The 25,830-nt window shown below is 44.8% G+C and overlaps 2 protein-coding genes across 2 annotated transcripts; both read right to left on the reverse strand.

Annotated features, from left to right (window-relative positions):
• Window positions 1-4,585: 4,585 nt before the first annotated feature.
• Zscan26 (zinc finger and SCAN domain containing 26) lies at window positions 4,586-9,933 on the reverse strand. Its single transcript, XM_051169181.1, has 5 exons — window positions 9,679-9,933; window positions 9,520-9,579; window positions 8,451-8,768; window positions 8,042-8,159; window positions 4,586-5,895 (listed from the first exon to the last, which is right to left on the reverse strand). The coding sequence occupies exons 1-5, from the start codon at window positions 9,691-9,693 to the stop codon at window positions 4,994-4,996; spliced, it is 1,413 nt and encodes a 470-aa protein (XP_051025138.1). The 5' UTR covers window positions 9,694-9,933; the 3' UTR covers window positions 4,586-4,993.
• A 13,659-nt stretch (window positions 9,934-23,592) lies between these two features.
• On the reverse strand, window positions 23,593-24,880 carry Nkapl (NFKB activating protein like). The gene has a single exon (XM_051168433.1). The coding sequence runs from the start codon at window positions 24,810-24,812 to the stop codon at window positions 23,613-23,615; it is 1,200 nt and encodes a 399-aa protein (XP_051024390.1). The 5' UTR covers window positions 24,813-24,880; the 3' UTR covers window positions 23,593-23,612.
• Between the last annotated feature and the right edge of the window lie 950 nt (window positions 24,881-25,830).

Genomic DNA, 25,830 nt, shown 5'->3' on the forward strand with positions numbered 1-25,830 from the left:
CACCACATCCCTTCGTCTTATCCCAGGAAACACAAGGGCACTTTCTACCTCATCTGTATGCTTTCCGATATGCTCTATAACACAGTAGGAAGCCTATTCCCTGAGGTCTGTGCGCTCCATGCCCTGGGAGGGGCGAGTAAAGCCCTGGTTTCCAGCCAGTGGGGCAGAAGTACAGGGAAAACAAGCTGGAGGTTACAACTGGTGCTGAAAGTGGGAACCAGGCTTGTGTCTTGTAGAACGGAGCCTCAGCATATACAACCCGCCCATCTACAAGGAATCAGAGAACATCTAATGGTGTTAAGAGAAGAAACAACAGCTTGTTTGCTGGTGGGGAGACATCGCTACCACCTTTTGAGGTCAGAGGTGTGTTCCACAGCGCCTGTTGTATTGTGAGAGAAGAGTGAAAAAGAATTGTTTTTTTTTCTTACAGAATCTGATCTGAGTTTTACTTTTAGTTTACCACCAAGCATATTAAGTGCCTAATTATTTTCTACGTATAAAATTAATCCTGGACTAAAAGTAGTTCCTACCTACAAGAAAACCACGGTCTTCCCAATTCCTCATTCACCACACCCTGGCATTTTTCCTTCCCCCACTTTGTAGTGGTCCGTCCTTCCAATGTGAACTCCCACTGGCAAGTAACCTGCTCTGTGGGTGCACAAGCTTTCGTAGCCACCCTCAAACCTAATATACAGATGGGGAAAACCGAGCCACACAGCTCCCAGAGGGGTGTGTGCCGCTAGGTGTATGCCCTCCATCCTTCAGTTTCTGTTACAGATCAAAGCACAGCCATCCCTGCCCCTGGCAGAACTCTGCATAAACCCTAGAAGCGCAGCACATACCTCGTACCCAACAAAGACCGGGAGACTCCTTGACGGACGTAATAGATGTACCTGAGGGGCATTGGTCGGTGCTCCACTGTGCCCAGAATCTATGCTATCACTGTACGCCAGCGCCTAGTGCACAGCATCTAAGTGTGCCTATTCGCTGTTTAAACGTTTAGGGAATGTGTGCAACGGGGACGTGTCGCAGCTCACTCAAGAAAGGCTGCTACCGGAGCCGCGAGGCCAGAGCGCCACAGCCTGACGGTGCCTGCTGTTAGTCCCCCAGCCAGCGGCGGTGCAGCTCGGCTGGAAGGGGTCCAACGGCATGAGGGACAGGGCGCACTTCCTGCAGACGGAGCCGAGCACCGAGGGGGCACTTCCTGTAGAAGGAGCTGGAGATCCAATGGCGATTTCCGGCTGCCGTCGTGCAGGTTTGCAACATTATCCCTGTCTCTGGTGGACAGGTCATGGTTTTCCTTCCTGGCACCAGCTTCTCCTAATGAATGAGTGATGCATATTTACATAAATAATTTCAACCCAAAACCCGTGGGATGTACGTGAGGGAGAGCTCTTGCATGACGTGCTTACTTCCCAGCACGGCGAGAGAAAGTCAGATGAGTAAATACCCACAACACTGCAAGGTCAGTAAGTATACAGATTGCATATGTGTGTGAAAACTCAAGTGGCGTGAATGCAAGTGTTGGCCATATTTACATTTATTTCCTATTTGTGTGTGTGAATGGGCGGTAGTGTGGAGGTCCGAAAACACTGGCTCCTTTCATGAGCTACGGCATATCCACGTTGCAGACATTCCCTAAACTTTTAAGCAGCCGGTAGACACTTGGCTAGTGTTCTCTTGCTATGTGGCTCCCAGGGACTGAATTCAGGTTGTTAGGTTTGGCGGCAAGCGGCCTCACCCGTGGACCCATCATCACAGCCTCCCTGTTTTCATAAATTCTGAGGATAGCCCCTGGAATGTTTTCCTCAGTGAGCATATTAGCTTTTGAAGCATTTACAGACATCAATATGTAATTTTACAGTTTTTTTTCTAAGACAGGTTCGATTTTTTTTCATAGCAGCTTTAAAATTATTGTTCTGTATGTTTATATGGTGCACACATGCGTGTGGGTGCAGAGGCCAGAGGTCGATCCAGATGCTTACCTCTATTGCTCTTCACCCCCCCCCCTTTTTTTTTTTTAAGACAAAAGCCCCTCACTGAATCTGGAGATCACGGGGTGGCCATCAAGCTCCAGGGATCCCCATAACCCTTCGCCACCCCCAGGTGGCTGATAGCTGTGCACTATCTCTGCCTTTTTACATGGGTGATGGGAATCTCAACTCAGGTTCACATGCTGTGTCATAGGCATTTCAGCAACCGAGCCTCTCCCAGCCCTGTAAGCTTACTCTATAAACATCCCAACAATGGTGTTCCATTGTAGAGGTCACATAGTTTACTTAGCTTCAATAATGCAAGCTTAAGTTGTATTCTTTATAAGCAATGCTGTAAAAAACACCATTCCAAATCTTTATTTTTGAAGCTTTAATTTCATTCAAAAATTACTTTGAAACTATAACTCTTTACAGTTTACAGTACAGTCAATAGCAGTATTTCCATAAGAAAGTATTCTCGTTACACTATCAATAATTATGTTTTTATGTTGTTTTAAATATATTTGTTGGGTAAATACTACACACACAAACTGACAAAAAGTAATGTGCATTTAAATTTTAGATAGTTCTCTAATTTTTAAGGGCCATGCTGTTTAGGAGTAAAAGGAGACATTAATACAAAGTCCAGAAAAAGAACATCACTCCCACACCACCAATGACCAACACTTAAAGGAGGTTCAACGGTAGAAACGTAAAGCATGTTCTAAAACAGGCTCCATGTACTGAGGAACAGCTAGCTTTCTTCTGAGGCTTAGGAATTCCAAGTGTTAGAAATGCCCACATGCAGGGTTTTCTATGGACATAAGCATTAAACGTCAAGGAGATGCATCATATGCCAACACTTATTCTGGTGGTGCCGGGGACCTAACCATAGTCCACGCCATCAGTTCTTAAGGCCATATGATTGCTTAAGTTGCAACTATCACATGCAAAGTATGGATAAAAGGGCAAAAAGAGGTCTTTCCTGGTTCAGTCAGTCCCCTTTCGGCACTTTCCCCAAAATTTGCTTAAAGGGTGTATCTTAGGCCAAAACTTTGACAAAGGAAGCAGGAGAGGACCTTGTTTTGTGCAGAACTAAAAAGAGATGAAAGGAAGATTAGTGTCAGAATTGTACCCAGCAGTCCTTGGCCTCCTGCCTCCTACTTAGCAGGAGGGACCAGGAGGGACTGGCAGCACTCTGACCAGAGTCAGACCTGTCTTGGGCTGACTCCAGCCTTTCCTACTGGACAAGAAAAAGAAACTTCTCTAAGTTGCTACTTATTTGTAAACCAAGTGTAGCAAAACCAAGCTGTAATCATTACAAGGGTCCACTTATCTTCCCAGAGCGGCATAAAGAAGAAGCCCTGATCTCCATCTACGTAGGCCCTGTGTGATGACCAACCACAGCAGTGTTTACCAGTCTGGCCATGGGCTTGTGAGGACTCCTCCAAGCTTGCTTCTCATCACTAGCAAGACAGTCAACATGACATGATGACCATGATCCTCTCAAGCTGATGGTTTTTTAAGACAGGGTTTCTGGGCTGGAGAGATGGCTCAGAGGTTAAGAGCACTGTCTGCACTTCCAAAGGTCCTGAGTTCAATTCCCAGCAGCCACATGGTGGCTCACGACCACCTATAATGAGATCTGGTGCCCTCATCTGGTGTGTAGGTGTAAATGCAAGCAGAACACTATATAAATAATAATTACACCTTAAAAAAAAAAAAAAAAAAAAGAAGACGGGGTTTCTCTGTGTGGCCTTGGCTGTCCTGGACTCCCTTTGTACGCCAGAGATCCACCTGCCTCTGCCTCCCGAGTGCTGGGATCACAGGTGTGTGCCTGCGTCTGACTACTCTGTGATTCCTATCCTTTGGCTCTCTCTTATGTCTGATATCTGTGAGCTGACTTTATTTTAATGGTCAACATTATTTCACAATATCATTTAAAACTTGTATCACTGGTATCAAAGGGAAAAAGCTAGGTCCCCCATGGGAAATTCACTAAAAAGTGTTTTTCAAGCAGTCACTCTACTGGCACTGGAGTTGTCCAGTAAGAAAATTGCTGCTTACAATAATTCAAGACAGTTCATTCAAATGACTCAAAGTCTCCTGTATAGTTTAAGTAAAACTTTGATTTATAACTTGAAACAGTGTGACACTGTGGTTAAAATGGGTAGGAAATGTAAACTGGCATAAGCATCCCAGGAACTGGAGTTACAGGTGGCTGTGAGCTGCTATGTAGGTGCTGGGGACAGAAAATAGATGGATCCTCTGCAAGAGCAGAACACGTTAACTGCTGAGTCATCACTCCAGTTGCTTAGGATTTTTTTTTTTTTTTTTACGTGTATGATGTTTGCATGTGTGGGTATACATGTGTATGGGTACATGTGCATTTAGGTCAACATCAGAAGCCTTCCTTGATCACTCCCTCAATTGCTTTCCAAATCCTCCCACCTGAATCCAGAGTTTGCTGATAAAGCCAGCCAGCCAGCTTACTCTAAAGATCCCACTTCTGCCTCCTGAGGGGTGGACCACAGGCGGGCCACTGCATCTACTTGACCTCTGCATGGGAGCTGGGGATCCAAGCCCTAGTGCTTACACTTGCATAGCTGTAACTGGTTTAACCACCGAGCCATCTCCCCAACCCTCCTTAATTTGATTTTATAGGAGCCTGTTGCTATAGTGCTTGCAAAAATATCAGCTTGCTCTCATTCTGTATAAATCTATAGGCACTTGACTTGCTGATTTAAGAGATTTCATTCGTCCATGAGGCTATACTTAAGAGATAAATAATCATGTTCTTAGCACATCAAACGCTCTGAGAAGTTCTGTAGTGAATAGTTAAATTCTGATCCTACCATCTAGGGTGAAACTAGTATAGTCTAATTATGGCTTAAATAAAACACAGGAGAGTGAGACAATGCAGGCCAATGGCTCCCGAGCATGCTGACTCCACGATGCCTTTTTAAAAAGCACTGTTTGCTTCTCAATGTAACATTCCCAATCTCAAACAGAGAACCGCATCAAGCCAGTTTGCTTTTGTGGTGATGTCTCTGATGCTGAAAGAGACCCGACTTCTGCCTGAAGGCTTCTTTGCATTCCCCGCACTGGTAGGGCTTTTCCTCATTGTGGATTCTCACATGCTGATCTAGGTGTGAGTTCAGGCGGAAGGCTTTCTGACAGACTGTACATTTGAATGGTTTTTCTCCAGTGTGAATCCTGTGATGTCGAATGAGGTCAGAAGTCAACTTGAAGGCTTTGCCACAGTCATTACAGTGATGGTTTTTGGAACGACCGTGGACTCTCTGATGGTGCGTGAGGAGGAGGGCCTTACTAAAGGTTTTCCCACACTCCTTGCATTCACGGGGCTCCTCTTGATTGTGAATTTTTTGGTGTCGATTAAGATGAGAGCTGCGCCTAAAATTCTTTCCACAGTGGATACACAGATACGGTTTTTCTCCAGTATGGATTCTGAGATGCTCCAAAAGACCTGCATTCTGGCTAAAGACTTTTCCACACTCTTTACACTGGTAAGGCTTCTCACCAAGATGGATTCTCTGATGTCTGATGAGGTGTGAACTCCTTTGAAAGACTTTCCCACACTCCTGGCAGGGGTGGCCTTTCTCTTTAGAGAGGCTTTCCTGATGTTCAGTAGGGACAGAGCTCTGACACACTACAGATTCACGAGGCTTTTCTCCTGCGTGTGCCTGTTCTTGTTCAGTTAGGCCTGAGTTCTGGACAAGTCCCTCCTTGGTCTCCAAGCACTGGCTGCTAGGTTGCTCCTTGGGCACAGCTGGTTGCTTCACCAAGCGCAAGACCTCATACTGGACCTCAGTGGGTTCAGGTGTTGTACAAGATGGCTCCTCTCGTCCCCAAGAGTCCGTTTCTGCAATGAGCTTCTCATTTGCGCTCTGTGCCTCCTTACCTGAAACATTAAGTATGTATATCACTAATTATTTCATTTTTGGTGTTCAGGGAAAGGAATCTGCAAATAGGAAATATTTTAATCATGCCATATATACAAATTTAAAATAATTAAAAGAAAAAAATTTATGTGTATTTTGCCTGCCTGTAAGTATGCACACCACATGCATGCAGTGCCCATGAAGACCATAAGCGGGTATTCAGTTCACCAGAGCTAGAGTTATGGAATGTTGAGAGCTGCAATGTGGCTGCTGGGAACTAAACAAGGGCCTCTGAGAAAGATCCCGGTGCTCTCAACAGCTGAGGCACCTCTTCATCCCCACAACACACAAACACACACACACACAGCAGACGCATGCCTTTAATCCTAGCACTCGGGAGGCAGAGGCAGGTGGATCACTGTGAGTTCAAGGCCAGCCTGGTTTACAAAGCAAGACCAGGACAGCCAAGGCTACACAGAGAAACCCTGTCTCGGGGGTGGGGGGGAGGAAGAAAAAAGAAAAAAGAAAACACCACACACTATGGAAAGAGAATGATTTACAAGAAATTATGATTTTGGGGGCTTTTTTTTCTTTCTTTCTTTTCTCTTTTTGAGGTAAGGTTTCATATGTAGAATAACTTGGCCTCGCCTAAAGCATGGAGCAATCTTCTTTCCTCACAGCCTCTCAAGATGACAGTCATGTGTCAGCATATCCAGCTGGACATCCAAGAAATTGACAACCATATTGGCTTTGGGGCCGGATAGGAATTGTGGTGGGAGGTTATTTATTTTAAATGTTCTAAATTTTATTATGTGATATACATCACGCACACAGAAGCTACTAAGCATGACAGCATAGTCTTGATTCTGCTTGTCACATGGAGAACAGAAAGCACCATCAAACTAGGGCACCTGAGGACCATCAGATTAAGGGATGGTACTTTGAAAAATGAAGATGTGTTGGCCTAATGCCAATTCTATCACTGAGTAGTATGTAATCCCATAAAGATAGTTTAATTCTTTATCAATAAATCAACACCACCAGACCCATAAGACCTTGAGAATAATGCATTCACAAAAACATCATGTTGAAATATGAAGTGTTCCCCTCCAAGAGAGAATAGCAGGTTCCTGAAGCTTTCAAATGTGGCCAGTTTTTTAGTACTGAACAGGTCAGCTTTCGAAATAAGAACCCAGGCATTAGAAGATACTCTGTACTCAAGGTCAGGAGGGGAAACAGATTCAGAGCACAAAACAAAGTCTGGCCGTTTAACTATGGAAAGAGAAAGAGAAGCCCGAAACTGTGCTATAATCTACCCTGAGAGCACAGATGGGGACAATGATGCAGCCTCAGAGGAAGGAAAAGGGAGTGAGTACGGGGCTAGGAAAGCGGGGAACAGAAGGAATGAGGCAGGAGAGACCCAGAATAAACTGGAAGGGGTGGGGTGGTTGCCCAGTTTCTCTCTCTGCTCCTCCTCCCAGTGTGTGGCCACAGTTTTTCATATGTGAAACCACAGACCAGCATTACCCAGCTTGCTAAGGGTTTTAAGCAAAGGGGAAACATAAATACGCTTTTATTTAAGGGAGAGAAAATAACAGAAGGCAACTTAACGGAAGTATCAAGAAGACACTTTGGAAACTTCAAGGCTAATTGGTCCACATAGTTGTAGTTGTAATCAGCCAGGGCTACACGGGAAGGCCCTGTCTCAAAAAAAAAAAAAAATTAATGAAAAAATAAACAAAAGGAGGACACTAAATTAAGAAAGACAGCAGTGACAAAGGAGAGCCAAGGAAACTGACCTTGACCCCCACCCACCACTGCCATTTACAGACTTGAAGGAGATGAGAGACTGAATAAGGGCGCCCGGGCCTGAGATGCGTTGCCTTATGTACAATCTGCAGGAAGCTCTGGATCTGCTTCGTTCTCCTTGGTGTGCAGTTACACAGTTGGTTAGCGTGCTTGTGCTTTTAAATCCTGACTGTATGCTGACTATACATACTAAGTTTACTGTATATAGAAAAACCTCACTGACTAGGGAGGTTACAGTGTGGGTTGTGTATATACACTATATGGCAATAGACCTGACAAAATGCTACAGGTGACAAGGCGGTGGGCACTGCATGGCTTACTATGATTCAAACGAGAAAGACGCCATTTAGTCCTTACCCTTCTCCTCGGGCTTCTGAACCTCACGCTCAGGTAGGACTGGCTGCTCCTGGGCTTCTCTCAGAGGGGCTTTCGTCACACGAACCAGCACGGTCTGTCGGATTCTTTGGGCAGAGTCCTAGAGATAAATACAGATAATCAGGAAACTGGTTTATAAACAAAAAATAAATAAATAAAATAAAATCACTTCAGTGTTAAAAAAAAAAAAAAAAAAGAACAAAGAGAAACTTAAGAAAAGAGGCAGAAGCATGGAGAGCTCCCTCACACCCGGGGATGGCAAGGGTGCGGGGAGGCTAGAACTGATGAGCGGGAGGGAGCGGTGCCCCTCCCACTGCTGTGCTCACGTCCACCTACGTGACCTGGGGGCTCGCTTCTTACTCGCCTGCAAACAGGCACGTGTACCCCTTACCTTCTGCTGTATTGCTTCTCCATGGTGTAGCTGCAAATCTTCCAGTATTCCCACCAGCTCCTCTCCAGTCTCTGGGTGACGCTCGAGCACATGGACCAGCAGGTGGTCTGGCAGGATGGTCAGGAACTGCTCCAGCACCAGCAGCTCCAGGATCTGCTCCTTGCTGTGGGTCTCAGGCCGCAGCCACTGTCTGCAGAGCTCCCTGAGTCGGCGTAAAACCTCTCGTGGTCCAGTGCTTTCCTCATAGCGCAGCTGCCTGAACTGTTTGCACAATGGCTCCTGCCCAGGGCCTTTTCTGTTTCCTTGAACTTTGAATCCCTGTTCCCAAGCACAGCAGTTTTAACAGTGGCTTAAAGGGCAAACTTGAATCTCCAACTATAACTCCTTTGTTAGCTTAAACTTTGAGTCCGGTTTCTGTTCAACTTGCACATATACCCTAATCATTTAAAAAATCTCTCTCTCTGACAACTGGCAAACAAAGCTTAACAGTCTCTAATGTACCTAGCCTTGCTAGTAGCCCCACTCCTCTTTTCCTTTTCAGACTTCACTCTGTAGCTCTGGCTGGCCTGGAATTTGGTATATAGACCAGGCTGGCCCCACAGAGATCTATCTACCTGCCACTGAGTGCTGAGATTAAAGTCCTACATCACCACCCCACAGCTTCTAGTGCCCCTTTAAGGCTAATGTCACCAACATAAGAATAACTAAGTTATTTTTAAGCCACCAAGAACTCTGCAGACATTATCCTGATGGGATCCACAGGCACCACCATTAAATAATGACTGACCAGTTTGTCCAAGACAGAATGACAAGGACTGCTTTGCTCCTCTTCCTCTGGGCTTCTGTCCTTTCCCCATTTAATCCTGAAGCTCTTTCCAGGTCCCTGAAGACAGCTTAGGACACTGTCTCCTGTTTCTTCCCAGTATCCACACCCTAAGTAATTGATTCCTATCTTATTTCACTACCATTCATCTCTCATTAGACTGAGTGGCAAGTCAGTAAACTGAGTCTGTTAGGATCCCCCAGGTCAGACCTCTGATTCCATCAACAGCAGTGGTTCTCTCATTACCTGAAGCTCCTCCTTCAGATTCAGGGGAGCCAGAGAGTATGCACGATTGTGAGGGTGGATCTGGGAAGAAGTATGCATGGGAACAGAAGATGATCAGAACATGTTGTTGAAAACTCAAAGAACTTAACAACAACAACAACAACAACAATGCACACTCACCAAGGCCAGGGCCATCCCTTGCTCCAGGCACTTTGTCTTGGAGAACTTTCTTTTGACTGTATCCTGAGGGACACTGCTAAAAACACAAATTACAGAAACAGCAGCACTAGTAATAAGAACAGCAACAAACGACTGTTCCTTAGGGTTGTTTCCTTCTATCCATTTGTTTTCTCCAAAACAGCTTCTCCTAAGTATATATAAACAAAGCGAGAAAACTTTTATAGGTTGCCACCCAATCTAGAAATAATAATACATTTTTAAAAATTATCTTTTTTAAACTCTCACATGATTCTGTTGACAACCACAAATGAACACTAAAACTACTGGGTGAAAAGAGGGATGAACGTTCCCGGTGTTAACCACGACGCCTCGTATTAATAAAGAGACGATAAAGGCATCTGGCAGGTGCAAATGTAAGCAAATGAGCAAATGGAGCAGCATTGCTAGTATGGCACCAATACCAAGGAACCTATTCCCTGTGGAACATTTTTTTTTTTTTTTTTTAGATTATTCCAAGACAGAGTTTCTCTGTGTAGCCTTAGCTGTCCTGGACTCGCTTTATAGACCAGGCTGGCCTCGAACTCACAGCGATCCTCCTGCCTCTGCCTCCCGAGTGCTGGAATCAAAGGCGTGCGTCACCACCGCCTGGCTCTGTGGAACATTTTTAATAAATATTATTTATCACTAATTACTGAGGAAACTTGCCAAGAAACCCAGAACTCAGTCCACCTGCAACAGGCATGGATCCAATTTCCCCAAACCAAAGAGCAGATATTGGGAGGCTATTGGTCTAGACTAAGGAGACACAACCAAGTGAAATGTGTGAAATCTGATGTTTGCATTAAAAAACAAAACAAACATTTAAAGGCAGGCATAGTAGCGTAAGTTTGTGGTCAACCTAGTAATTAATTTTAAAAGCCACTACTAGTATTTTGTTTGTTTGTTTGTGGTGTGTCTTGCTATGTTACTCAATGAAGCCTCATTTGCCTGAGCTGAGGCAACTCTTCATTCCAACCTGCCAAGTAGACAGGATGTGAGAGCCTTGTGCCTGCATGACCTATTAATAGAAGCTTGAAAACAAATTCAAGGAAGGAAAAAGAAAAAAAAAGAAAAAGAAATCCAAGGAAGTGACAATTATTGGCCAGGAAATATTAGGTTGGTATAGTGGTGACAAGTTTATATGTCACTTCTGGAACACAGAGTGTGAAGATATTTGGTCAAACACTGTTTTGGATGTGATTTAATATTTAAATTAATAGACTACAGAGTGAGTAAAATAGATAATCCTTCATAATGTACTGGGCCTTTCCGATAAGCCGGAGGTCTGAGGATGATGGGCTCATCCTCTCCCATGTAAGGGAACAGGACTTCCTCTCCAGCAGCTTCAGTGTAGACACCAGTGTCTTTCTTCCACCTTCAGCTCTGAACTAAACAATCAGCTCTGGTGGTTCATAGGTCTTAGGCTTGCACTAGAATGAAATTATTTGCTATTTTTAGCTTGCTAACTCCCCCTGAAGATCTCAGGACTTGATAGCTGAGGCAATTCTTGTAATAAATCTTTGACTCTTTTCTTTCTTTTTTTTTTTTTTTGACTCTTTTCTTATTCTTTTAAGAATTAGCATTTATTAATTATGCATGAAATGGATCTCATTCCGACATGTCATACACGTGTATTTCAGTCAACTGCCCCCAACTCCCATGTGTATTTCAGTCAACTGCCCCTCCTACTCCCAACAACCCTCTTCCCAAACACTCCTCTTTCAACCTTCATGTTTTTATTTTAGTAAATCTCTGCTTAGACATCTGTTGACCAAAATCAACATAAAAACCGGTCCTATTTCTTTAAAATAACTCTAATAAAGGAGCTGAAGAGATGGCGCTGTGGTAGAGAACAGCCTGCTCTTTCAGAGAATCCGACTGAGGCTCCCTGAGCCCTTGCTGGGCGGCTCACAATACCGTAACTGCAGCACCAGGAGATCTGAGTTACCCATCAGGCTTCCGAGAACAAGTGTACTTAGTGTACATACCTGGACACATATAAAGAATTTAAAAAGCAAATTTCCTTTCAAAGGCAATAAGAACTCTGATGCAGGCATAATACATAAATTACGGTGACTCAGTTCTGTGATATGATGAAATGTGTCAACACAACAGAGAGCAGTTTCACCTGTCGAGCGCCAGCTACCTTAAGACATTTCAGACAGAAAACGGGCCCCTCCTTTCATACCGTATGTATATAATTAATCAAGTTCTTTTAAAGAACATGTATGGGTGCTTTGCCTGCATGTATGTCCATGCCTGCAAGTCACATGTGTGCCTGAATAGAGCCAGAAGAAACTGGCGTTACCAGTGGTTGAGCTGCCATGGGGGTGTTGGGATTGTGCGTGGTTCTTCTAGAAGACTGGCTAGTGCCCCTGACTGCTGGCCCATCTCTCTAGCAGCCGGAGTTCTTTTGACTCAACAGCTTCATATCCCCAAAACACACTCTTACTGTATTTTCTGTGACACAATCTCCTACTCAGAACACTCAGTGGTTCTCAACCTGAGGGTTGTGAGCCCTTTGACAAAGCTCTATCTCCAAAGGTATTTGCATTATAATTCATATCAGTAGTAGAATTACAGTTATGAAGACGCTGGTGTCACCACAACAGGAGGGTCCCAGCCTTAGGAAGGTTGAGAACCACTGCTCTAACTGGTATACCTCACACCAACCTATTTCCCACACTGCACCTGTGTCTTCCTAAGGAGACAATGAAGCACACCTAACTCTGCTGTGCCTGTTGCACACGAGGACTCGCCATTACCACCGAGATCAAGCTTCAAACATTTAATATGGTCTAAATTTGTCTTATGCTTTAAAGATCAAACTTGCAATCCTTTTGTTTTTTTTCTTGGCTCCTTGTATATCCCACACATGAAAAACCCTTTGGCATTTTTTTCTTCTTCTTAGTGATTGGTCACACCTTATGTCCCTGCTCCACCTGTGCCTTACTTGCTAAGTCAATCTCCACAGAGACCTAGTAAGAACTACTTTTAACCTTATACTACAGTTGAAACTTGACAAGGAGAGTTGAAGAATTTACACAGCTGATCATTCCTCCTCCTCCTGTCTTCTTTAGGTTTTTCAAGGCAGAATCCCTGTGTAGTGCTGGAACTCGCTCTGTAGACCAGGCTGGCCTCGAACTCAGAGATCTGCCTGCCTCTGCCTCCCAAATGCTGGGATTAAAGGAGTGCACCACAATACTCAGCTAGCTGAACTTCATATCTTTTTGTTCATTTTTTTTAATCCACAAAGCCAAAGTTCTTAATTTCTCTCTCCCCTCTCTCTTGCTCACGTGCTTCTGATCCAAAAGCGAACGCTGTGGGCTCCACCTAGCCACAGCTATTACAGCTCACAACAGTCAGTCTTCACCGCCCACCAGAATGCCTGCCAGGTTTTCTTTTTCCCCAAGGGCCTCACTCTGTATCCACTAATGGCAATCCTCCTGCCTCGGTATTCCAAGTGCTAGGATTACAGAAACAAACCGCCATACTCAGATGCAAGTTTTTAATTACATCCAACTTTTGAATTATTCTTGATTTGATTCCCGCCTGTCCTCCAAATCTATTCCCATTATCAATTTCCAATTACAAATGCTTTAAAACATGTCAGATTATGTCTTTCACCCCAAGACCAAGTTCCTCACACAACAAAATGCCCACCTTGTCCACACATTTAGTCATTCTAGCAATCTTATACACTGGGCTGTAAAGACCCCAGTGACCTTGTTATCCCCTAAATAATACAGACAAGCTCCAGCTTTTAGGCCTCTGTATTCGCTGTTCTCTCACGCACGCCTCTTAAAGGCCGCCGACGTCTACCCATCTTCTTCGGACCATCTACTCAAATATTCTATTTACTTACAATGGAAACTACTTAAACACGCCGCAGAAGCCGTGTGTGGTAGCCCCAGCCTATAAGCTCTGGGCCTGGAGGCAGAAGGAGAAACTGAAGTTCAAATCCAGAGTATCTTCTGGAAAATCAGAGAGGCCAAAATGGGCTTCACACGAAACGCTCACCCACCCACCCACCCACTCCCCAAAACCCCAAAACAAAAAAAACCCACAACAAAATAAAACTAACAGGACCTAGGTGTGTGGCCTCACATTTGTAACACCAGCGTCAGGATGCTGAAGCAGGGGGATATTAAGGAGTTCAGCTTGAGCTACACAGTGCGTTCCAAGATAAGACTGCGCAACAGCACGAAACTGTCTCAAAAACTACTACGTCCTCAGCTTCCATCCCTCTCCCCCGCCCAGGAACAGCAGCTTCCGCTACGCACCGGCTTCTGGTCCTCCCAGCTCCGAGATGTGGATCGCTCCTGTGTAGCTGCCAAACCCGCAGCTCGAGAGTCCAAGGGTGGAGATTCCAACTCCCCTGCAACCGGATCACACAGCGTCCTCTCGTTCTGGCCGCAGGGTCTGGCACGTCTCTCTCTGGCCGTGTTCCAGCCCAGGAGGTTCCGGCTCCACTCTAGGACGGTGGGAGGACTATGACTCGACTCGATGGTGACCTGCCTGGGTCTAAGTTAAAACGTTTCGTTTTCATAAAACAGACCCTTTCATTTGGACTGTTTTCACATACAGCCGTCATGTCTATTACTAGAATAACAAAGCTCTCGATGTAAATACAGCCACCGACTGTAGGCTTTGACCTTTTCCAATTTTACTTTTGTTGGGCTGGTGTCGAGTACCCCAAGAATCTCCAGGAGGCAAAAAAGATGAAATAGCATGAAGGATCTTCAGCGGAGGCGACCCCCTGCTCTGGTTTGTGTGTAGGGGGGCGGGAGGGTTAGGTCCTTTTCCCTCCCAGCGTTCCAAAAGCGGGGAGGGGGGTGGGGGGGGGCGGTGTGTGTGTGTCTCAGCTTGGCAAGTACTTATCAGTAAAGATACGTAAGAGGGTCTAGTGTCCTAAGGTGACAGGCTGCAGAACATGGTGCCAAGGGCACCCAGTCTCCAACATTCTTTTGATCTCCTAAGTTCATCTCTTCGCTGAGGGGAGTGTCCCGTTTGGATTTTAGCTGAAGGTCCAGTGTTAACTGGCCTTTGCTAGGGAGCAAAGCGAGAGTGGCAAGGCCCTTTGATCTGGCTTCCCTTTCTCCAGGCGGGCAGAAAGGAATGTGGAATGTGGTCACATGAATTGGGCTAGGGGAAACTTTCCTGCAGCTGTGCTTAAGTTTCTCTGCAGCTGTGTCTTACTGTGACCTTGAGATATGGATTTTAACTCTTTGGTCTTCTTTAATGCCTATACCTCCCTTCCAACCCACCTACCCTAGGTAGGAGAGAAAAGAGGTTAATGGGAACAGGAGAAGTAGACCTTTTTTTTGTTATTGTTGTTTGTTTGTTTTGTTTTTCGAGACAGGGTTTCTCTGTGTAGCTTTGGCTGTCCTAGACTCACTTTGTAGACCAGGCTGGCCTCAAACTCACAACCATTCTCCTGCCTCTGCCTGAGTGCTGGGATTAAAGATGTGCTCTACCACGACCAGGAATTGAGTCTTTGAGTTGGGCATTAGCCAAAAGCTGGCATGATCATGAGGGTTTAATGTTACCATCCAAAGAAGCGAATTTAAGACCTCATCTCAAACCTGCAGCTTTCTAGAGAACCAAAGTTAATTATTGGTGCTCAAGTTTATTTATTTATTTATTATTCATTTCTCACCTTTGGCTAAGAAGTTCCAAAGACTCACATCGGTGCCTTTTCCCTTGTATTACTTCGGAATGTAGGCAACCCAACACTGTTTAGTCTGGTTAACGTCCGGTGATATCAAGTAAGGGTTCTGCAGTTAACTCAGAATAAACACGGCGTTAAGACGGCTTGTGTGCAGATTAACTCAGAACAAAGAAATCATTACTAGGGTTTAAGCGCACAGTTTTTCCTGCAGTGTCTAATACAAAGTCCCCTGCCATCCTTCGCTCCCCTGTCACTCCCCACTGTTGACCATTTACAAACAGGCTACAGTTTGGGGTTCATCTCAGCGAGAACTCCCAATAGGACTCCACCTTTTTCATGAACATGTAACCGGGGACTTTTGCAGCCTTGTACCTCCCATGGCAGGAGCAGATGTCAAATCCCCTTTTTAAGGTTCAAAAACCCATAAATATTCTGGGTCCATTCAAAACTTTATAGAGGGGCTTAGCCATGAGATAAAAATTTGGGGTTAAATTCTACAGTAGTCAGCCATACTTAGGAATACTTTCAATTGCCTGAGACTTGCAATGTTTTTTTGCCCCCCCCCCCCCCATTTGTCTGATTGTTTGCTCCTGGTTTCCAGGCAGGCTCCTCTTTCTAGGCTGGAAGCCTCAACAGGTAATTTTCACCTGCTGGTACATTTGGGCCTTGCAGGCTAACAGTCCCCGTGAATGGTTTAAAGTCTCCTAGTCTCCAGTTACCAGACATTCTGAGGTAGCATGGGCCCTGCAATATTAGAGTTTTTCAGTCTTAACCCAGAGGACTGGGTTCATGACAGTTTGGTTTTCAGCTTACAACAGCCTGTAACTCCAGCTGCAGGGGATCCAGTGGTCCTTTTCTGTGGACAACAGTACACACACACACACACACACACACACACACACACACACACTTTAGAAAGAAAACTGGCACATCTTGATCCATCATCTCTCCAAAGATCATTGAATTGTAAATCTTAAATCCCACCCTCAGGCCACCTAATCCCCCAAATCACAAGAGACGGTACAGTTTAGAGTTGGAAACTGTTCAGCTTGGTTCCTGCCACTCAAAGATGAAAAGCATCCTCCAATTCCAGTGATTAAAAACCCAAGGAGTCAGCCCGGGGTGGGTGGCGGCGCGTGTTTTTAATCTCAGCTCTTGGGAGGCAGTGGCAGGCAGATCTCTGTGAGTTCAAGGCTAGCCTGGTCTGCAAAGCAAGTTCCAGGACAGTCAGGAACTGTTACACAGAGAGACCCTGTCTCGAAAAAACAAAACAAAACCCCGAGCAGTCTCAGGGAATGTGGTTCATCAGACCACACTGGCCAAGAAGAGCGGAGGATAAGGCTTGCACGATATGTATTGCCTGACGGTCTTATATAAATGCACTCGTGAGACTGGGGCTTCTCTCTTACTGATATTTTTGGCAAAATGCATATCTATAGGTGCATATATTACTGAAAAGTCCTAGCTCAGAAAATATCTTAATAAATCTTATTTCAAGAAGTTTGGTTGACTTTATAATAGGCTGACCCAACCTGCGGGGTTCGGCTAAAACTCAGGAGGGAGGTCACCTGTTGAAAAATGCAAGACACAAAGAAGGAGAGCAAGTCTGATTGATCAAACTCTCAAACTTTATTGGTCAGGCAGCAGCTTTTATAATTCAGAAGGCAGGGAGGGGAGCATATTGCTATAGCAATGCAGCTGCAGGCTTTTCTCAAAACACAGGGAATCCCAGGCAGGGTCATACTGTCCTGCCACACAGGGTGTCTTGCTTTGTCTTCATCTAGCTTTAGTCTAACTGCTGACTCACAACAGGGTCAGCTAGTTTCTGGTGAAAGGCAAGCTCTGGGAAAGACAGAGACTTAAAGGTGCAGACTTGGACAAGATGGCTGAACAATTGGCCATATGGCCTATTGTCCCCAACAATAGGCTTGCTAAAGATCTTTACAATTGTTTTAAAGTATTATTTTATGTTATGTATGTGTGTGTGTGTGTGGGGGGGGTGTTGCCTGCATGTCTGTCTATGTCCCACTTGCTTCTTGGCACCTGCAGAGGCCAGAGGAAGACTTCAGATTCACTGAGATCCAGGCGGGTGTGAGCCACCATGTAGGTGCTTTGAATCCTGCTTGGGAAGCACAGGCAGAGCCCTTAGCCACTGAGCCATCTTCTGCAGCACTGAAGGTCTTCTAAAGATGTTCTTTCCTCAGCGTCTCAACATCCTTCCTGCTTGGAAGGTAGCTGAGGTCCGACTTAGTAACGCCCTGGTTGTTACACACTGTCCACAAGCGGAGACGGCCCATGCCGACACTTTCCTACCTTTTGTCATTTCTTTCTACTGTCTGGGATATGTTGTGAAAGACAGAGCACACTCACCACCATGATGTTTTCCAGGGCTTCAGGGTCCATGTTGGCGGTTTCTGATACAAGTCAGAATCGCTTAAGAACTTGGATGGTCTTCAGTGGATTTTTTTGTTGTACCTGTCACAACTAGGTGCAGTCCTAGATGTGTGACCCCTTTCTAAGTCATTTCAGGGTACATCTCCAATATCTTTCCAGATGTTGTTACCCAACTAGTTTTGATTCCAAGAGTCTGGTGGCTGCAGAAAAGGTCCTGGCAATCAGTTTCCCCCTCCTCTGGCCTCACCTAGTACCAGCCTCCTCAAGCCTGGTGAGGAGGATACACAGGGCTTGAATGCCTGGTCAGTTAGGCAGGGAAGTAACAAAAATGGAGCTAAGAAAATTAACCCCTCTAGTGGTGGGGTCACCTTAGTAAAATGCTCCCGAGTCTCTCCAATTCAGGTCAAAGGTAGAAAGGGGAGTGTGGGCCCGGTAATACCTCAGTGCCTGTTCTTCTTGGCCTACACCCAGAGGGAGATTTTTTAAATTTTTACTTTACTTTTTATGTGTTTTATACAAGTATTTGTGTATGTGTGTGAGCCACAGCATGCATATGGAGGTCAGAGGGCAACTTGCAGAGTCCATTATCTCTTTGCAGTATGTAAAGATTCAACTCAGGTTTTCAGGCCTGTTGGCAAAGGAAATCAGTGGTGAGAATTCTCAAAAAGCTAAATGTAAATCTATCAGGTACTACCCTGCACTGCCAGTCACACCACTACACTATAATAATGTTTTCTGTCCCTCTCTCTACTTCTATAATACAGCAATATTTCAAGAGGGAGGCGGGGGAGAGGATGGCACAGGAGAACATATTTAGAACAGATGTCAACCACAAATGTCAGATGTTGTTTCTTGGGAGCTGTCTACTTTGTTTTTTGAAACAGGGTCTGTGCCTGGGTCCCGAGGCTTGCCAGCTAAGCTGAGCAGTCTGGCAGTGAGCCTGAGGGGTTGGCCTCCTTAGTGCTGGGATTCAAAAGTGCCCCACCAGGTCTGGCTTTAGGCCACAGCTAGGGTTGAATTAGAGACCCCATGCTTAGGCAGCAAGTACTTCTTCAACTGAACTGTTTTCCTTAGCTCCCATTACTCTGAATAAAAACAAGCATATTCATAACTAAATCTTAAAGGAGAGGGACTGGAGAGATGGCTCAGGGGTAAGGACAACACTGTTCTTTGAAAGAACCTGAGTTCCGTTCCCAGAACCCAGCTCACAGCTGCCTGTAATTCCAGTTCCAGGGGATACAGCATTCTCTTCCATCCTCCATAAGTACCCACACATAGGTGATATAAATTCACACACACACACACACACATCTAAAATCCAGGAAATTATGGGACTGGAATTTATTGTAAATAATAAAAATCTTATAAATGAACCTAATAAAATTAACTCAAAGTTAAATATTACCAAATGTGTAACTTTAAGATATCATACAAATGGACCAGCAAAACTGGATGATTTTCATTCATGCTAACTATTTTAGTAAACCACAGTATGCATTTCTGACCAAAAGAGGAAATAGTAAAATAAGAATTGGGAACACTACCTGAACAAAGCAAAAATAAATACATTGTCAAGCCAAGCTTCCCTTTGATGGTAAAGGGCTAAAATTACCTCCATAAAAATCTGGCATGCCTGCCACAAGGTGTGTGCCGGATTATAAAAAGGACAACCCACCACCTCTCTCTCTCTCTCTCTCTCTCTCTCTCTCTCTCTCTCTCTCTTCTCTTCTCTCCCTCTCCCCCTCTTACCTCCCCCTCTCCTGCTCTCTCCTCTCTCTCTCTCTCCTGCTCTCCTCCTCTCCTCTCTCTTCTCTTCTCTCTCTCTCTCTCCTGGGGCACCCCTCCCTCACCTACTTCTTTCTCTCTCATGCTTCTACAATAAATCTCTCCATATTTCTGTCTCATGCCATCTCACTTTTAATCATAACAGGTGAGAGGTGACTCTAATGATTCATTCAAATATTAGACATTTTGTCCCATTTTTATTCTGCAGCCCACAATTTGATCATCACTTCAAAGAAAAGGCTGTTGTCTGTTTATAGCATAGTGTTTTGAGGTGAATGGGATATATAATCAAATTACACATCTCGGTAAGGCATGTTTATCAGCCAGGTCCCTCCCTGATGGCAGTAACCCACGGGGAGCAAGTCATGCGTACAACAAAATGGTACTGAGAAGTTGTAGCTGCTCAGGCGTTTCTTCCTCTCAAGCAAGCAAGACAAAGATCAGAAAAACAAGTAGAAAGGAAAGTGACAGAGAAACATTTGTAGGACAGTTGGTAAGTTAATTTTGTATTACTTGAAGAGTTTTCATGATAACAAGCCCAACATTCCCCCAAATAAAATGGCTAAACACTAGTGTGAACACTTTAAAAGAACTGCAAAATCAGAAATGCAAAAAAAAAAAAAAAAAAGCCTTACCAAAGTGAAAATAAAAAATAAAAACCACTTTCATCGAACAGGAAAAAAAAAAAAAGCTTTTTGAAAAAGCACAATGCTGGTTGTAGTGGAAGTTTTGGTTTCTTTTAAAACTCAGTTATGTTATGTAAACATGTTTTCGTTTTAATCTCAAGTATGGGATTTTAGTTTGTTCACAGCTGATAATTGTCTTGTGTGGTCTTTTCCAGCTGCAGTTAATTTCTGAGGACTAAGATGGCATAAATATGAGAGGAGGGGGGGAAGGGAGAGAGGAAAAATGAGTGAGCAATAGGGCGCCTGGAGGGGATGGGCCGAGAGAAGTGGTGGCATTGAGGAGACAGACAGGACAGTGATGTTGGTCTTTGAACTGGGGAATCACTCTAGAAAGCACTGTTGTAATATCTACCAAAAACCAAAAGCACGGAGCTTGAGTGTATGTAACATTTAAGTTTTCATTAATAATTGTCCCAGAAAAGCCATTTTAAAAGACTTTCTAGCCTTATTTTTTTCATAGTGTACTGCAATTTAATTTCCTCAATTTTGACCCCAGCAGATCATATATTCTCCGGTGGCAGTGGCTAAGGCCAACTTACAGACTTAGCCACAGTACTTACACTCTTTCATCTTTACCCAATAAATGTTTGTACAGAGGAGATGCTTTCAAGGCTGGTGCTCACAGCTGGTGAAAAGGAGTAACCACAACCCACCTCTGCAAGCTTCTGCAGTCCTTGCCCGTGCCTGGGGCACCAGCCTGCGGTCTCTCCGTCAGTGTTGCTCCACATCTTCGTATTGTGAACTAACACGTGCCTTTGGCTTGAGTTCATTTTTAATGACATTAAGTCGGAAGAGTTCCAAATGTCCAGGAACACTGGAATACAATGGAAACTATAAAATCACTTAAAAATTGGATTTGTATGTACTGACACAAACACTTCCAAGATGTACTGTTAAGTGAGAAAAAAAACAAAGTGTCTACCCCTGTATATAAAAATGGAATGTGATGACGTACAAACTAAGCTTCCACCAATTTCCCTCAACCTCCGTTGGGAAGACCTGGAGCAAGTTACATCACAGTGTCCTTCTTTACCATGCTGCCCTTCAAGACTCTGGAACCCACTCCACACTGTCAACTCTATGGGCCTTAATAGTTCATGATTTGAGCCTTGTAAAGGAAGCTTACCAAATAAGGTGAGTGAGTTTGGGCAGTGCTGAGGTATCAGGGACAACAGAGGCCTTATAGCAGGTCTGAAGCTCACTCTGAGGTCTTCTTTGGAAATGACATCTCTTCATGTGCTCTGCAACCCTCCCCTCCCTTGCATGCATCTCCACGAGTGCTTTTAATTTCTAGGTGGCCCTAAACTACCCTTTGGAAGACGTCTGCCTTTCTGCCTTGATTTCTGGATAAACCCTGTGTCTGCTTCGAACAGGATTCAGCCAGGAACTGTTCTTTACAAACGTGTCGTGAACACACACATTTTAAAATTCAAAGCTGCAGCAGGCGTTTGTTCTCTGCTCAACGTATTTTCATCCTCCTTACGTAGCCTCCACACTGACCATACCTGCGGTGCCCCAGAGTAACTATTCTGTTCATCAGCCAATGGCACGTATTTTAAGCAGACACCTAACCAAACGAAGGTGAAAAGTTGTTAAGAATACCGAGTCAGACGTATTCTCTCCTGGCAGTGGCCTTGGAAGCTCTACAAGTATAGCACTGAGGTGAGGAACATGGGCCCACAGCTTATGTTGTGCCCAAAGGCAGCTGAGGCCGGGTGCTATTGAGAGACTGTACAGGGGAACCATACTTCTCTCACTGTGCAAATGGAAGGGAAACAAATAGGAAGGAGAAAATGGTACTGAAATGGTGGGAATGGATAATTCTGCAGAGCTATCTTTGGGAGGTGTTTACAATAGTCAGCTTGGAGCTGGGATGTGACTGAAGAAGATGGGTCTGGTGCTTTGACACATGTGAAGGCTGTCCATGAGCTTTTCTCTCCTCTATCAGGGGAGGAAATTGTAGTTAAAGAAGAACTTGCAGAAAATCCAGAGCTTCTCAACAAATCTCATTTTGAAGCTGTTTCACTATAAAGATGACCCTAGTTGGGTGTGGTGGCACACGTCTTTAATCCCAGCACTCCCGAGGCAGAGGCAGGCGGATTGCTGTGAGTTCAAGGTCAGCTTGGTCTATAAAGTATGTCCAGGACAGGGAAACCCTGTCTTTAAAAAAAAAAAAAAAGACACTAAATGGACTGAGTAAAGAAACCCATGAGAAATACACAAATATTTGGAAACGCATATGGCACCTTAAATAAACTACTGCAGAACAACTTCAGGATGATGGCCTTAAATTACTGGCGGATAAAGCTTTCGGTACCTTTTAGTAATAGATGTGGAGAAGAGACTCAAGCACTGCTACTGGGAGAAAATACCCTCCAGCTTCCTGACTCTGCAGAGGAAAACAATACTATATACTTTTACATCTATTTTCAGCTAAACTAGGCTCTTATATCCATGATTTATGACCTCACCTCTTCTAAAAGGTAGTGATAAAAATTCTATTATATCAGTAATTTCAAGAATAGTACATCTTAACAGATTACAAGACTAGCATCGTCATTAGCCTTGTATATCACTGTAATTTGTGTATATGCATCCCATTGGCAGGAAATGGGAGCAGAGGAAAAGTGTGGCACAGGGTCAGAGGAAGAGCAATACTGTCTTCATCTTAAAATGAACAGCATTTGGTGCTTCTTTCATACTATGAAGAAATAGCCTTGCATCAAAGTAAGAAAATGCCCAATCCCTCCTAAAAGAAATGTTCTTTCAAAAGATTTGGCAGCTCTTTTGTTCTGTAAGGGAAACCACTCTAAAGACAATGAGCCATGAAAAAGAAAGATAGGGGAAAGCTCAAGTTCTATTAACATTATTCAGTTATAAAATTCAATCTCTTTATCCAAGTCTCTTAACAACAGCCAGAAGAACACAGTCCATTGGATCCAAATAGTTCCAAATGATTTCAACTTCTTGGGCATTGTTCTCAGATTCTTTTTGTCCTGGCACAAATGATTCCAAAAGGTAAAATCCTCCTAGGAGGGAAAAAATTGCAGTAGCAAATGGAGGCAGGGAACACTTCACATAAATAGCACTGACTTTTATTCGGCAAAATACGACCTTGTATGTGCACAAAACCGTGGGAGGATACGGAAGACAATTTGCTTTGGGGGGTGGGGCGGGGTTGTAAATCAGGGACAGGAATGACGTTCACCTTTTTGCCTAGTCTCCTGCAGTTGTCTGTAAACTTTTCTAATGACATCTCAGGAAGTGTTAAGTACAATAGCACTGCCAAGTGGTAAAGCCGTTTGCTCTTATTTTGGTCACACAAAACCTTTGTTGTTAAAAGTCCCACAGTGTTCTTCTCACTTGTCGTCTTTCCCTTTTGTCTTTCTGTATACCATCTCTCGAAAGCTGGCTAGGATCTTATTCTCTCTCTTCCGCCTCTCTTCTTGGTTAAAGGATGCAAGGGCTCTTTTCTCATCGGCACTGTAAATCTGGTTCTCTTTCCGCAGTCTTACAGCTTCCATTCGGCGATGCCTGCTCCCACTCATGACGTAACCTGAACATTCAAACGAGGCAATCTCTTCACTCGTCAAGCCAATTTCACCTCTTCGGGGGATGCGCTTTCCAGCTTTTACGTATTCAGCCATAGCTGCACCTTCACCTGGAAGCAAGGCGTGGCCATAATTCAAAGGTTTCTCATCTTGAGAGGTATGTATTACAGGTGCTTCTGGGCCTATTAAATTCATGCTGTCCGCACTCACCGACTGTTCCATCCACGCATCTGGAAATTCCCTTTCTAAAGCTTCACAGCCCGTGTCACTGTATTCTTTCTTCCTCCTCTTCTTCTTGAGATGTTTTGCCCGGTGTTTCTTTTTCTTCTCTTTTTTCTTGGTTTTAACTTTCTTTTTATCACTATCAGAGCTGGAATTAAGGTGAGAGTCTGAATTGCTGTCATCGCAATACTTTCTATGCTTCCTTTTGGAGGTTTTTTCCTTCCGTTTTCTCTTGGCTGAATGACCAGTCTTTGTTCTTTTTTCCTCGGTGAAATCTGAACTGCTGCTCTTCTGATTCTTGACCTCGTCTTCAGCTGGTGTGTGTTCATCAGAGTCTGGATCAGGGAACTTGGGTGACAATCCCCAAACCTCAGGTGCCCCCAGCTCTCCAATCCTCTCTCTTTCCTTCAGCCTCCGTTGCCTATAGCTCTCCTTCTTTTCCTTCTCCAAGTCCTCCGCCCACGAGCGGTCTCCCGCATAGTGGTGATGGAAGCGGTACCCACCACAGATGGAAGAGGAGGAGGAGTCGGCGGCGGCCAACGTGCGCATCCCCAGCAGCGGCGGCCGCTTTCCAGACCTGGGGTGGCTGACGGGATGCACTAGGCGGGCGATCTCCGCACCCCGCGCAGGCTGGAGCCCCTCGGGCCCGCTGAGGTGAGGGCCGAAACCGCCTACCCGAGGGGATCCTCTAGTGGGCAAGGCGGACGGTGGGCTCTCCGAGTCACGTCGTCGTTTCTGAGAGCCCAGAGTGTCCTCATTAGGGCGGGATCGGGGTACAGGCGACATGGGCCGACTTCAAACAGCCAACGCGGCGGTTACTCCAGAAATCACAACCAGGAGAACACGCAACTCCAGCTCAGCCCGCACACTGCGCAGGCGCACTAGGAGCGGGCGGGCTGTAGTTAGGTCTCTGGTGCTGGTCTAGTCTGTACCCAGGCTCAGAGACCACTCTGTAGCATCTGGGATATGGACACTCGCTTTTCTCGATTTACATTCCCTATATTGAGCCCCTGGGGTAACAAAAGGAATTAACATTAATGAGAAATTCTGCTTTTTAAAAATTTATTTATATACTGTTTGTTTCCAAGACAGGGTTTCTCTATGTGTAGCCCTGGCTATCTGTCTTGGAACTCCCTTGAGATCCACCTGCCTCTGCCTCCCAGGTGCTGGCATTAAAGGCCTGCACCACCGCCTCAAAGCTATTTTTAAGTGGAACATATGCAGCCCCAGCTGCCTTGCAATTTGCTGGGCGAGCAAAAGATGATCTTCAACTCCTAATCTTCCAACTCAAGCGCCAAGATTACAGGTTTTCATAGGCACAGCAGGCACCCCTTTAATAGATGTTGACTTTTGCTCTAAAATTTCCAGGGACTCCTAGCTGCCTACATCCTCCACAGAATGAACAATAGTGTACCTGCTAAGAAATAATTTAACCCCTTGCCCTGGCCTTAGTAAATCACTTATCCCTGTGGGAAAGGGGAGGAAGCAGTGTTCTCTACTATCCCTGTGTAAGGGATTGAGAGACAAGAAGAGCAAAGCAATTTCCTCACGCAGCTGAGGATTCCATATGCGTGAGATAATTGTAATGCTCGCCTTTAAATGTGCTTCCCTCTAGCCCTCTAGGCTAGCCCTCTCGATTTGGTCATAAGGCTGTCTTCCTCCTGCTAGCAGTAAAAATAAATTCATTTGATTTTTATTCTAAATTTGAATTTAGTTTTTGAGTCTTCCTTGGTGTATTCGAACTCGGGAACACACCTCTCTCTCTCTCTCTCTCTCTCTCTCTCTCTCTCTCTCTCTCTCTCTC

This window comes from Acomys russatus, chromosome 3 (assembly GCF_903995435.1).
Source record: "Acomys russatus chromosome 3, mAcoRus1.1, whole genome shotgun sequence".
Lineage (NCBI taxonomy): Eukaryota > Metazoa > Chordata > Mammalia > Rodentia > Muridae > Acomys > Acomys russatus.